General features: G+C 41.4%; 1 protein-coding gene across 1 annotated transcript in view; it reads right to left on the bottom strand.

The window, feature by feature from the left end:
• Positions 1–14,602, bottom strand: part of ERI1 (exoribonuclease 1) — a 202,465-nt gene that overhangs the window by 71,192 nt on the left and 116,671 nt on the right. Inside the window, exons 4-5 of the mRNA XM_078676421.1 lie at positions 11,858–11,941; positions 5,884–5,993 (exon numbers count right to left, since the gene is read on the bottom strand). Of these exons, the coding sequence (XP_078532547.1) occupies positions 5,884–5,993; positions 11,858–11,941 (194 nt within the window). The remainder of the gene's footprint in view (positions 1–5,883; positions 5,994–11,857; positions 11,942–14,602) is intronic.

Here is a 14,602-nt window from a genome sequence, read left to right on the forward strand (position 1 = left end):
CTATAACTCCTTTGAAGACGGGTGATTCTTTACAGCTGTGGCCATAAACTACATCTGCAGGGCTAGCTGATAGCCTAGGACCGGCCTGGACAATCGGACACAGAGGAAAAGGAGTGTCAGAGGGTGCGGTAGTGAATAGGGCGAAAGGGAGGTGTCGGGCGGGCACAGGGTGTGATTCTCAGGGAAGAACAGCGCAGATGGGGGGAGGTTTATTACCCATGCATAAAACAGAGAGCGGGGGTGACCACTGCCTGGGGGAGATGCTTGCGAGGGTGGGGAGCCATGCTAAGGATCGACAGCGTTCACAGAGTGGATCTGGTCAAGGCATCTAAAATGGCTGCCGTGCACGACAAAAGTGTGGCATTTGAAAAAAGACAAGATGGCGCACACAATGTTTTTCAACAATTCCTGATTTCCTTCGAATCGAACGTTAACAGACGTTGGGGCATATTACCAAGGTTAAGCGATATTTATCCCTAACGATGCTTAGCAACGATTTTTTTACCGTCAGAAATTATCGCAGATAAACCTTGCTATTATCAAGGTTTATCGCAAATACGATAAAAAACGAGCGCAATGCATTAATGTCGCTGAAAACTCCGCGATATTCATGCATTACCGAGCTAATGCTCTTAGCCATGTTATCCACCTCCCATTGGATAACATGGCTAAGAACTGCTCAGGGCAGCTGTTACTTTTTGGAGATATTCGCGCTTATCTCGAATATTTCCAAAAGTTGATAATAGGAGATAGCGATGTTAGCGACTGTTTCCAGTCGCTAACATCTTGGCATGCCCACTTTGCATGTCATTAGTGATAAATATCACTCACATGCAAAGTGGGACCCAAGATGGTCGCTATCTCCTACTAGCCGTCGCTAACTGGTGTTAGCAACAGCTAGGTAATACACATATAATTTTATCTCCGCGAAGCGGAGCGCTGTTACAGATATATATCTTGTTTTTGAACGTTAATTTCTCAAAATGCACTGAAGCACATATATTGAGACATAGCAAAGGCACATCGGGCTACCAGTCCCTAATATTTTACCAAGTTTCGTGCAAATCCATTCAGCCGTTCGATTATTATTATTATTATTTTTTTTTGCCCCGCGGGGCCCTTTTAAAACCTCCACATCAAACCTAGGGGGTCAGCGAGGATCTACTATGCCCCCTTATGGTCATCAGCCGTTCGATTATTATTATTATTTTTTTTTTTGCCCCGCGGGGCCCTTTTAAAACCTCCACATCAAACCTAGGGGGTCAGCGAGGATCTACTATGCCCCCTTATGGTCATTTGCCCCTTCGCTTTGGCCTCCTCTTGTCTCTCGATCCTACCGAGAGACAAGATGGCGGCCGCTACGTACTGTTTGGAATGTTTACAGACACCGGAGAGCCAATCAGCTTCGCTTCGCAAAGCTCCGTAACGCGAAAAGTACGCGAAGCGGTGCGCTGTTACAGATATATATCTTTTTTTGAACGTTAATTTCTCAAAATCCACTGAAGCACATATATTGAGACCTAGCAAAGGCACATCGGGCTACCAGTCCCTACAATTTTGCCAAGTTTCGTGCAAATCCATTCAGCCGTTCGATTATTATTATTATTATTTTTTTTTGCCCCGCGGGGCCCTTTTAAAACCTCCACATCAAACCTAGGGGGTCAGCGAGGATCTACTATGCCCCCTTATAGTTATTTCCCCCTTTGTTTTGACCTCCTCTTGTCTCTCGATCCTACCGAGAGACAAGATGGCGGCCGCTACGGACTGTTTGGAATGTTGACAGACGCCGGAGAACCAATCAGCTTCGCTTCACAAAGCTCCGTTGCGCGAAAAGTACGCGTCCTGGGACGCTGCCCGGTCCGCTGTTACAGATATATATCTTTTTTTAAACGTTAATTTCTCAAAATCCACTGGAGCACATATATTGAGACCTACAAAAGGCACATCGGGCTACCAGTCCCTACAATTTTGCCAAGTTTCGTGCAAATCCATTCAGCCGTTCGGGCTAAAAGTGAGGCCAACCGCCCTATGGAAAACTCAATGTTAAAAACACGTTTTGGGACCCCCCTTTTTTCTCGGCCCCCACTGGACGAACCCCCCCCAAATTTTCAAGGGCTGCTCAGAAACAAAATGTGCCATTTTCCTGAAAATTTCAGCCGATTCCGTCCACAAACGCCAAAGTTATTAGACATAGAATTTTCAAAAAACCCATAGAGAAAAAATCCTAACTATATATACCTACTGGCGACCGCCAGTAGGTAATATACACACACACACACATATATATATATATATATATATATATATACACACACACACATATATATATATATATATATATATATACACATACACACATATACATACACATACACATATATACATACACATATATATACATATACATATACACATACATACATATATACATACATATATACATACATATATACATACATATATACATACATACATACATATATACATATATATATATATATATACACATACATACATACATATACTCCAAGTTACCACCTCCAATCCCCCAGGACCGGCGAAGCAGGAGACAGACCACGAACTTTCAGGTAACTGATTTTTATTTGCAGATTTTTCTGGTGCAACCAACCATGACGCGTTTAGGGGAAGGGGAAGGATAAGGGGACATGCCTGGCAGTTCTGCTTCGTTGTTCATACTGAAGCCGAATCAAGTCTGACTTGCTTATAGTTGATCTCTGCCTAGCAGAAAAGTTTTAAGGCCTGGGGGCCCTGTGATGGAGCCAGCTCTGTTCTGCAGAGATTCTTGCCCTTATGACCTTCAACAATTCTTAAACAATTTGATTTAAATACCACTACACATCCATTATGGATTTTAACCTTGCCTAAGTTTACCATTATTAAAATATACACCACATGAGGTACATAACCCAGAAGGCAATTTTGATGCACTTGTTTATCTCTTATGGAGAGAAAAAGAATCACTCCCCAAAAACCCCCAGCTCCGCTGTAATCAGATGTTGAAAGACACAATTGATAGCCGGAATGCAGAACAAATCAAAACATGCATACCCCAGTCAAGAGATCTGGGTTAAATTCCTCATTCTTTTGCTCACCATGCCACCCCAGTTTAGACATGGCCATATGAAAATCAGTCTTGACCCTGTGCCTCATGGGAACAGACCAGCCCAAACTGCCAAACCAGGTCTTCCCTGGACCGGAATCAAGCATCCTTGGACCGGTTTCGGGGTTTCACCCCATATCAGCCAGGATAGCCTGAATCCAGTGGCGCAGTGAGCCCCGGCCCATGTTGGGGTATACCTGGCGCACTTAGAGCAAGAAAGAAAAATACACAATGGATGGACAGAATGCTAAACAAATCAGAACATTCAACCCCAGTAAAGAGATCTGGGTGAAATCCATTATTCTTTCGCTCACAATGCCACCCTGGTTTAGACCTGGTGAATATGCAAATCAGTCTTGACCCTGTGCCACATTGAACCAGTCCAGCACGGATTTAGGCCAGATCTGTGTACTGGGGTGAATGTATGACCTTGTTCTGCATGCTGTCCATCAATTGCTCTTTTTGCATTTGTCACCCCGAGTGGGACGGGTATGCCCAGACGTGGGTCCTGTGCTCTCCAAGCCACTGGAGTCAAGCTATCCTGGCTGATGAAGGGTGAAACCCCAAAACCAGTCATAGGATGCTTGTTTCCAGTCCAGGGAGTACCTGGCCTGGCAGTTCGGGCTGGACTGTTTCCATTGGGCGTAGGGCCAAGACTGATTTGCATATGGCTGCGTTAAAACTAGAATGGCATAGGGAGCAAAAAACACGATGGATTTCGTCCCAGATCTCTGTACTGGGGTGAAAGTAGGACATTGTTCTGCATTCTGTCCATCAAATATTCCGTTTGCAGTAATCAGATGTTGAAGCACACCCGGGACAGGCTAGCTGGCTGGGTGGGTGGGACCCCAATGATGAAGCATGCCACTAACTAGGTTGGTAAGTGAGGTTTTTTATTTTTAAACCGAAAGGTATTTTTTTCACGATCTGTGTGAGGGACATCCTTTGGACATTTGGTACCAGGGCTCGGTCCGCTTTATCTGTAAAGGTGAGGCTGGGAAGGTGAGCAAGCCATCTCTCTTCTCACTCTCCCCTTTGATATTAACCATTGAACCTTTGGTCATGGAAAGATACATTTGTAAGATAGACCAGGCTAACCTGGACAAGGTAAAATACATGTTGGCAGAGTAATGTGTCATCAACATGGATGGTATGCAGATATGGCAGGCCCTACTTCCAAACAGTTTTGCCCAGGCTCACAAATAGAAATGCCATTAAAGTATTTCTTCACATTTGTAGCTGTAATGTATAAATGCTATCCTTTCTTCCAACATGGCCTGCTAATAAGAAGCTGATCAGGATAGGTAAGGTGCTTGGAGAAAGAAGGAAGTGAGGTGCCCAAAGAAGTAAGGGATAGGACTGGAATAAGGATGACTATGGCTCAGTGTGGCTCAGTGTGAAGGAGATTACAATTCAGTAAAGGATTCATTACACTTTTGTTTTGTACTCCCTGCCCCAGTCCTCACTGCTCGAGGAGATACCAAAGCTTAGTAAGAACAGGCACCAACCAATACAATTCATGCTCATTCACACCTTTAATAACCTCAAGTACTTCATTGCTAGTTTTAGAATTCCAGAACCAAAGTTTTCAGAGACAGAATCATTTAAATCAAGCCTACAAAAGAATGTAAGTGGACTGACTGACTGTTCTATAAATTTCCTGCAACAAAATACCACAGGTTTTTGCCCAGGATGTACAGATACTTCTTGTATATCGCCCCTGGAAATTATTCTGAATTGGTTCTCCAACAGATCTGTAGGCTTCAGCTACGGCCTTTTGAACCCATCTACTTAAGAGTGTCTTACCTGCTGGCAGAACCATAAGAGACCATTATTAGGTTGGAGATACAAAATTCCTTCATTTTATCTAACTACATCTAAAAGTGAATCCGAAGCATTACCAGAAAACCTTGAAAAACAGGTAAAGTTATTTATTCGGACAGAAAATACCTTGAGTTGGATTTAGGGGTGAATTCTGGGTCTGGACACACAATGATTGTCGAGAAAAGACTTCAGATAAAGATAAGATAACACTAGAGCTCCTAGCTCACTCAAACTTTTAGCTGATGTTATGGCAACAGGAAAAGCCACTTTAGGGAACAACCAAGAAATACTAACTGAGTCCAAAGGCTCAAAGGACTTTTCCTAAAGACCTCTGAGAATTATAGCAAGATCCCAAGTTGGCACTAGACTAGGAACAGTTGGCCTCCTAAGTCTAAATACAAATGGCAGTAACTTTGCTATATCACCCCAAGGATCCTTAAAAGCCCTAAACGCTGCATATTCAGGTTGCTGGGTAGGAGAGATATTTTTAATACTCCATCTCTCAAAAAACCCTGAATGTAGAAAAGATCACAAGATGGAGGATCCAAATGCATATGCAAGCATTACTTAGTGAAATTACCCGAATGCTTTTCATATCAACATAGAGGGTCTTCTAGAAGTTTCAATGTGTAAGGCAGCCTTCTTCAAACAGCACGAATTCTGAAGATTTACCCTCTCAAACTCCATGCAGCGAGACACAGATGGGAAGGATAAGACTTTCAGTTTTGGGAACTGCAGAGGAGAAGGATCCAGAAGAAGATGCAATACCCACTCATGGGCAACCAGATAAGTTGTGAGAACAATAAGCGATAAGGCCAGGGTAATAAAGATTACAGGTAAGCATCTGATTATTTATGCACTATTACATATATATTTAAAATAGAGCTCAGATTATACTGTTTCATAAATTACTCATGCTTTTACTGCAGGATACATACCCGTCAGTCAGAATGGCATATTTATACTTGATGCCCAGTTCTTTTTGCCTCATCCAGTCAACCACATTTTGGAGAACCTGGGGAAAAGTATCCGCAGCATCTACAATGTCCTGAAAAGATACAAAAACAATAATGAAGTATGATAACTCCACCAGAGTGCATAAAAGCCTTATGTAACACAGTCTAAGCATACTGCAGTGAATAACGCTTCATGAGAAGCGAAGACCCACTTTAAGGTACTTTGGGCCACCCCTAATGACCTAAGTGAAGGAATGTTATACCTGCAATATCATCAGCACTTCAATTAGCTTCAGCTTTACAAAATATGCTGGGATCAGAAATTGTTTTTTCATAGTTTTATAAAAAATATCGCATCAAAGGGTGCAGTGTGTGTCTGCACCTGGAGCTCGGGGTACCAACCCCCTAGAACTTCCAGTGGAGTCCAGCTGTGGCTCAACAAATAGAGAGAAACGTAGTCTGCAGCTCTACCAGGAAATAAGGATAGTATAACTAACTGAGAGAACAAGTAATGGAGTGAGTTAATACAGGCAACTAACATACTTATTTGTAGTCTCTCTGCTCCGCAAGCTCTAGACCATACAGAACACTGCAGCCAGACTGGTCCTTGGCATCCCTCGACACAAACATCACCCAAAACCTGCGAAACCTTCCCTGGCTCCCCGTCAAGAAGAGAGTAACCTTCAAAATACTCGCCCACGCCTACAAATGCCTCCACAACACCGGACCCTAATATCTCAATGAAAGAATCACCATACACGTACCCAAGAGAAACCTCCGATCCGCTGACCTCGCTAAATCCCCGCGCATCCGCAGAGCCAGAACGGGTGGAAAAGCCTTCTCCTACATCGCGACAAAGATCTGGAACGAGCTCCCGATCAACATCAGACGCACCCCTACTCTACACAACTTCAGGAAGACCCTCAAGACCTGGCTCGTTGACTGACCGGAGCTGCCCCCCCCCCACCCCCACTCCCCCAGCGCCTTGAGACCCTTACGGGTGAGTAGCGCGCTTCACAATTCCATGATTGATTGATAGTCTTAAACGTTTTTCTTCAAAACCTCTGGAAATGGATTGTAAACAATAGAATATTAAGAGCAGGTGGCCATTTTGAAGTGTTCTATTAAGATTGAAAGCTGAATATTGGTACATCTAAACTAGTTTTCATAGGCTGCATACCTACAATCTCAAGTGGCTACCCAATAGATCTCAGAAATCAGAACATGCCCAGAATTCACTGGAAGATAACTTCCTAAAGATGGGTTGGACATGGAGCTCCACAGAGGGGAAAGTCACAGGCATGTCTTAGCAATGAGCGATGCTGGGTAAATATCAAAGAAACAGAAGATATGGAAGCGTAACCCACAGTCTTACTTCCTTAAGGGAACAAAGAACCTAGGAAAGATGTTAGCAGCTTTATGAAGTATGAATGAAGAGAGCAATCTTGCATTGCAGGCAGAACCCGGGTACTGATAGCAATAAAATGAGCAATGGTTCCAGCGCATTGTTAGAATCCAGCAAAGTCACTGAACAAGTAGCTGGATGGAGTAACAGTCAGATATCTGGTGTGCTTTTTGGTGGACAAAAGCGCTAACTTCAAAACAACCAAAGACATACCAAAATGTATTCACGGATGTTATGATCCACAAAATGTTGTGCAGAAAAAAGTAAACGCAGAGTTTTCTAAACTGGGTCAGGACCAACTGGTGAGTTGTGAGCCTATGTTTGGTGGGTCGTGAAAGTCCAAACAAAAAAATCAAGATACCTTTAAATTCTGTATTTATTTTGTCACATTTGCTGTGCTTCCAAGAAAGAGGACAAATGTCAGGCTATGTGTTCTGACAAATTGCTGCTTTGGTTTTTCAACATGGGGATTGGTGTTTAGGAACTCCTCTGACTTTGCACTCAGAGAAAGAAAGGTAAAGTGAAATATGTGGCAATCTTTCTGGAGAACTAAAAGTGTGAAAGGAATGGCTGGAATGGTGGTCATTTTTTGTAACACAACACAATGTAAATGAACGGTCGACATTCTGCAGTTAGGAAAGCAAAAATGGTGCATTTTTTTGTAATTTTGAAATGTGATGGAAACAAAGATTTTAATAGAATCAAAATAAAGCATGACATTAATTAGTTAAGTACAAACTTAATAAATATTCACTGAAAGCCGACTTCAACACATTATCATTTGTGTGTATTCTAGATTTATCAGGTGATCATTCACAATATTTTACTCTTGGTGGAGTCACATGGGACTATTTAGTATGCAACTCCCATACCTTAAACCAACAGCATACAAAAGAGCACTGAAAAATAAGGATCAATTGCGCCCACAGCATTATTTCTCACCAAAGCATTTACTCCCATATATCCATATATCCCCTCCTTCCATTATCTTCCTCGTCCCCTACGTCCCACTCCCACTACCAAAAACCTGCTTGAACCAGCAACCAGATCCTCATAGCTCTGCCAATCAGAATAGTCTGCCCATATAGGTCAATTCAGAAAGAACATGTGTGGGGCACCCGAAAGGAAGGACGCTTCAGACAAAGTTATGTTGAAGAACCGGGTTTTCAAGTACCCAGCGGCGTCAGGGACACGCTTGAAGTCCTCTAGGTTCCCTTGCCTTGGTATACAGAGACATGGAAACTTGTAGGTGGCGTCAGAGATCAAATTTATTAGCTGCAGCCAGTAGCAGAAATCCCAGTAATACAACACGGTGTACAACTCAAGAAACTGCTCAATTTTACTAAGGTGAGACATCCCTATTTATACACAAAAAGGTACATTTAAAATGCACGCCCCTGCACCAAAATTCAACAAATAGAAAATACATGACATCACACAGCATCATACAGTAAAGCTCATTTTACAGTGTCCCAACCCACAAGTTAATATTTAGGCATATCTAAATAATAATCTGGAAGGCCCGCACAAACCCTTAATTGAAAGCGTAACCCATGAAATGAAGTAACAGTCAAGAAAAGTAGTTTCAGATAATGTGCAAGATAACAGATACGTAAAGAAACTTAAAAGTTAACAAATGTCTTGGATGATGATTGGAAAAGTAGATAACGATCTTGCAGGGAAATTGGCTTGGCAGGGTCAATTCCTAGGTGAAAGGCCAGCTTCTGAAATTAACTCCAATGCACAAAGGAATCCTTGGTTAATGTATATATATATATATATATGATTCACAATAGGTCAGACTGCTTTGTTCACAGACTAACTTCTGAGGCCTACATGAAAAGTAACACCAGATGGCAGTCACGACACATGGCAAAAAGCCATGTTTCAGAAAAGAAAGTTTTAAGGAAAGAAACCATTTAGATATTGTTTAAGATAAGATATGCGCAAGGAAATTAAAGGTTAACGAGGTCCTGAACAGTGATTGCAAAACTCAGACAACGATCAGCTAGTGAAACTGGTTTTGCAAAAGGTCAGTTTCAGGTGAAAAGGGTTACTCTCTCTGCAGTTCATTCAGAGTCAGAGAAACCCAAATTAATATATGCACGAACTCAGAAGGCAAGGCCACTTGTTTTGGGCCTACTTCACTGGCCTACGTGAGGGCAAAACTAAAATGCAGTCAGGTTTGAGAATTACAGAACCACAATGTCGCTACTTTTGTAACAATGTATGTTGTAAAGTCAAGAGCTTGGTATTTGTAACTACATCACAATAACTCCCGATCTCGTGTTTACTTTGGCCTGGGTGTTTTTTCTGAGTGAAATAACTTGTAGTTTGTCGCACATGTGGGTATTTTGACTACATGTGTTTTTTTTTTGGTTTGAATGTTGTAGATATTTTCATCGGGTACATTCTTGGATGAGCCTGAGCAGAAGTAGGCCTTTTATGTAATCTTAGACTGCTGGGTTGATGAATAAGATAACCTGAAAGTGAGATTGACTATGGGAAAGTGCGGGACAGACTAAGAGTGAGACAGATTGAAGTGAAAGTATACATCTTCGTGAGATTGAGAAGCTGAGGGAGAGTGAAAGCACGAGCAAGTGGGAGGAGAGAAAGAGAATAAGTTCCTCTATAAAGCCAGGAAAAACACGACCATGACTAACAGAAATATAACCGTAATATATAAATAATAACCAACTATCTCCTTCCTTTAGGTTTTAACATTTTTGCTGCAGTTCGCAAACCACAGCTGCCATCTCTGAATGGTCACAACCCATTCCAAGACAATGTGCATATCTGCAGACTTGTGCAGATCTTAATCACCAGCCCACTGTCTTCGAACCCCATTGTATTCTTACTGGACATGGCTAACTTCCCAGAAGTACTTCGGGGAATTTGTCCACTTACTGGAAGTCTATCTGGGAAAGAGCCACTTCAAAGGTCATCCAACCCTTGACTGTAATGTAGAAATGTGAAAATCCATTTAACAGAATTATAATAACCAAATAAGGGACCAATATAAAAAGATTTTGCACTTTACGCCAAGTTTGGTATAATGCCTATCTGCTGCTTTTGTTGTAGTGAAGGGCAAATATTCTTTTGAGACTTAAACTGCGAATGCCAATTTGGATCATCCTAATCACTTTTCCCACATATGACCAATCTTATGACACAGAAATTGACCATAACAGAATAGCGTCTACCAAATGTCATGCAGATATGTGGTTCTGTGCCAAATGCATTTATTTTATTTATTTATTAGCAAAAGCAACTCAATTGCCTACTTTCACAAAGTCACACCCAACATCAATCTTTATCGACAACTGCAAAATACAAAAACACACAGACAATGCACACTCTCGTCTATTCCCAAAGGCACAATGCTCGCATCTGATGTCCTGAGCCAGTCCTCTAGGAGAAAGACAACAATTAGGGCCATAGTCCTGAAGAATGTCTGGTGACCTCAATTGCCAATAAATATATGTAGAGTTTTGTCCATTACTTGTCAAAACATAGGGTCATGTTAGCCCTTCTAGGTTTTAATTTGTGAAAATAGGGGGTACCAATAAAACAAATCTACTCCACGACTAGACAATTTTATTATAAATGGCCCTTGAAAAAAAAAAAAAAAACAGAACTACTATTAGAACAGCTCATCTAGTCCTTAACAAGGCCCATCTTGGACAATATGAAGAGAAATCCTATGACAAAGCATCTCACCTTGTTTGAGTGACAGTTATGCTCTTTTTATGTTGACACATAACAGGAACTAGCCCACTTGCATAGCACCATCATCATTCCATACATTAACTCCTAAAATAAGGTATGCAGGGATTTTTGTGATTGCTTTTTCTCACCGGAGAGGACAACCTATCATGCTTTTACCTATACCTTCTTCTCCAAATTCACTCTGTGATCAAAGTGTCAGCGAACAAAGTAGAGATCCTGTACCAATAAGCAGACACTTCACAGAGCATTATGTGGCTGTTTCACTGCCGGCATTGCACATGGATGTGTGTTGTCTTGGAGGGGATTTGGATGTGCGTGTACACACAAGTATAGAGATCCTTTTAAATGGTGAAGTATTTACACACATTAAAGAAGAATGTTAAAATGATTGATGGTGCGGGGGAGAGAGAGAGAGAGAATGTGTATAAGGCTAAATAAAAATACGTCTTGATTTTTACATTGAAAAACATTTATTGATTTCACTGCTATAAAAATGACTTTTATGATGTGCGATCGCAGGAGGAAATTCAGTTGTAGATGCTCCAAGACAATAAAACTCATACCCATGAGAAAAGTTTGAGAAGCCACAAAACTTAATTTAACTAAAAAACATACATAGCAACACCTTACAAAAACCACCCATCTGTAAACGTTTTACCAATATACAGGACACTTCAACAAGAACAGTTGAAAAAGTCTAAAAATAACATGGTATCTCAATCAAGAACGAAAGAAATTGCAAAATGAAAACTAAATAATAGAATCAACACCACTTTTCTTTCCCATATTTGGCTGGGGAAATTAATACCCGTTTGAGATTACCTGGGTAATTCCAGTTAGATTAATGCAGAAATCGGAAAGTTCTCGTTTTATCTCTGGTTTGACATACTGTTGAAAGGTATCTTCCTGCAAAAGGCAAAGAAAGAAAGAAAGAATAAATATATATATCATCATCATCATCATCAATAAATCTTTATTCAGGCACGTTGCCATAAAAGAATAAATAAAAACATGATACAATAAAACAATTTGCACAGAATTCCAATTCATGAATGAATCCAGCATAGCTTTTAGCAAGGCACATTTACATATATAGTTTCATACTGCATAGCAATCAAATGTACATAAAACACATACAGATTAATATCAATCAAGACTTAAAAATACCAATGCCATGAAACATAGCTACTTCATGGTACTTGGAGATCTGAATCTCCACCTTCGCCTACCGTTTGCCAGAGGACTTTAATAATGTTGTCCACACCCAGTTCATGACTGGCTGCACCTACACCCTTGCTGGGCACCATTTCCACCTCAATCTTTGCTAGTGCCAACCTTATCAGCTTGGAGTCAAATTTTCCCCTGATCTTCACTCACCACCACCTTCTAGCATTCAATATTTGCTATTCCTAATTTCACTACCACCCCCCCCAAACTCCCACATCCTTGATAAAGAATTTCAGACAATGGAGATTGGCGATGAAGGACAACAGAGAAAGTGCCCTTTGCATATTTCCACTACTAACTTTACCCTGTGTCCACTTTAGGAGCCTCCAACCTAAAGTACTGCCTAACCAGCACCCTTAAAGTTGCCACTCATTTGGAAATGAAGCCCCCCGCACGCAGAACTGCACCCAAGACCTGGTATATATGAATCTGTTTGCCTGTGCTCAAACGATTTTGCTTTCTGCCGATTTTTTGCACTTCGTTAGCCAATTACTTAAAGTCCAAAATCCTCAACATCTAATCTAAATTGGACTCAGCCCCAGCATTAAATAATCTACACTTACTCAACTATCCATCCTTCTCCATCTCAGGAACAGCATCAACTTGCTTTAGCTGGACAGCCTAGTCAGTGTTACACCACCATGCTCACTGTCAAGTTAAGCGCACAGAAAACACCCTCAATGTGGCCACTGCCGCATATGGAGTACACCCTGGACAAAGGTGCTTCTACTGCCCTGATCCTATTAGATTAGTCAGCAGAGATTGACAAGATATTCCCTGCTGTGATGCTCAAGTGTCTGCACTACTGCAGCTTCTGTCTCACCACCCTCATCTGGTTTAACTCGTTCCTGTCTGACTGCACTCAATCCATTTGCAGTGGCCCTTCTAATAAATTTACTTGCAGAGTTCACAGTGCTCCTCACTGAGACCTACCTTGTTCAATGTCTATGTATTCCCACCTCACCACCATCATCATTATATCCAGAGGCTTTGCAGTCAACTTGTATGCAGAAGATAACCAGCTAATGGTCTACATTTTTTAGGCTCTCCACCCCACACAATTGAACTTCAATGCTTGCATGTACAATATTACAGTGTGGATGCAAGAGAATGTTCTAAACCTTAACTAAAGTAAGACAGAGATGGTCCTGTTTGGGAAGAACACTGCTCCTTTGTCCAGAGACTGGAAGCCCATGGAACTGGGTCCAATCCCGATGTAAGCCTCTTCAGCAAGAAACCTTGGTATCATGATAGGCAACCAACTTTCATGGCCAAGCATATCTCAACTGTAGTGGCATTCTGCTTCAGCTGAATGAAATTCGCACAAAACTTGTGCCAGTCTGCCCATTCTCATCAACAAAACCATCACTCATGCTCTTATTACCAGTAGACTGGATAACGTGAATGCTCTTTAAGTCAGTATTCCGGAGCATCTGACCAATAGATTTCAAATTGCACAGAAAGCGGCTGCTAGATTCAGACTTGATCTTCCAGCTTGTGTCTCAATCTCCCTCCAGCTATGGAGCCTTCACTGGCTTCTAGTACACAATTGTGCAGTTTTAAAACTCCTTTGCACACTTTAATAGCACTCCATAATGTCCATCCAAGCTACCTCAAAAGCAGAGTTTAATTTCTCAACAATTCCAGGACCTGTAGGCCCTCCTCCATTTTCTAGCAGACATACCCCCTGTTCCAGTCTAGCATGCTAGGGAGGTAGATCTTCCTCCTAGCAGGGATATATGCACACTACACATGACACATGACTTTACCATAACATAACAAGATACTAAGAATTAACCCTCGTCAACTAATGGTTCAGACCCTTACAAACACCAGTCAATACCATCAAATCTAACAATACAAAATCAAGAAGCAATGACAAACATGAGGCAAAAGCTCAATATGGGAAAGGGAGACCAATGAGCACACTCTTTAAAACAAGCTACAACACTAAAGAACACCAAAGAATCATTTAACAGGAGCTAATAAAGATAATAAAAATGGTACAAGATTTGCCTAACCAACCAAACACAGGGCATAAACAAGTAGGTAAGGAATACAGAAATGCTCTGTAAAATCCAAAAAACAAGAGAAAAAAACATTAAATTGCAGTCTTTGTCCCAAATTCTAAACCTAATTATTACTAACTGATACTACAAGTCAGCTACATAGACTAGCAGCATTGCCAAAACCCATAAACACTGGTGGGGTGAATAAAGTATAAATAGAATACAAGGGGTTAGGATAGAGTTATCCTGACCCAATGAGACTGATTGAGGGGTCTACAAGGGACCCCTCATGGGGAAGAAGTTTTATAAAACATTTTCTTTTTGGCACTCG

Source organism: Lissotriton helveticus, chromosome 2_1 (assembly GCF_964261635.1).
Source record: "Lissotriton helveticus chromosome 2_1, aLisHel1.1, whole genome shotgun sequence".
Classification (NCBI taxonomy): Eukaryota; Metazoa; Chordata; class Amphibia; order Caudata; family Salamandridae; genus Lissotriton; species Lissotriton helveticus.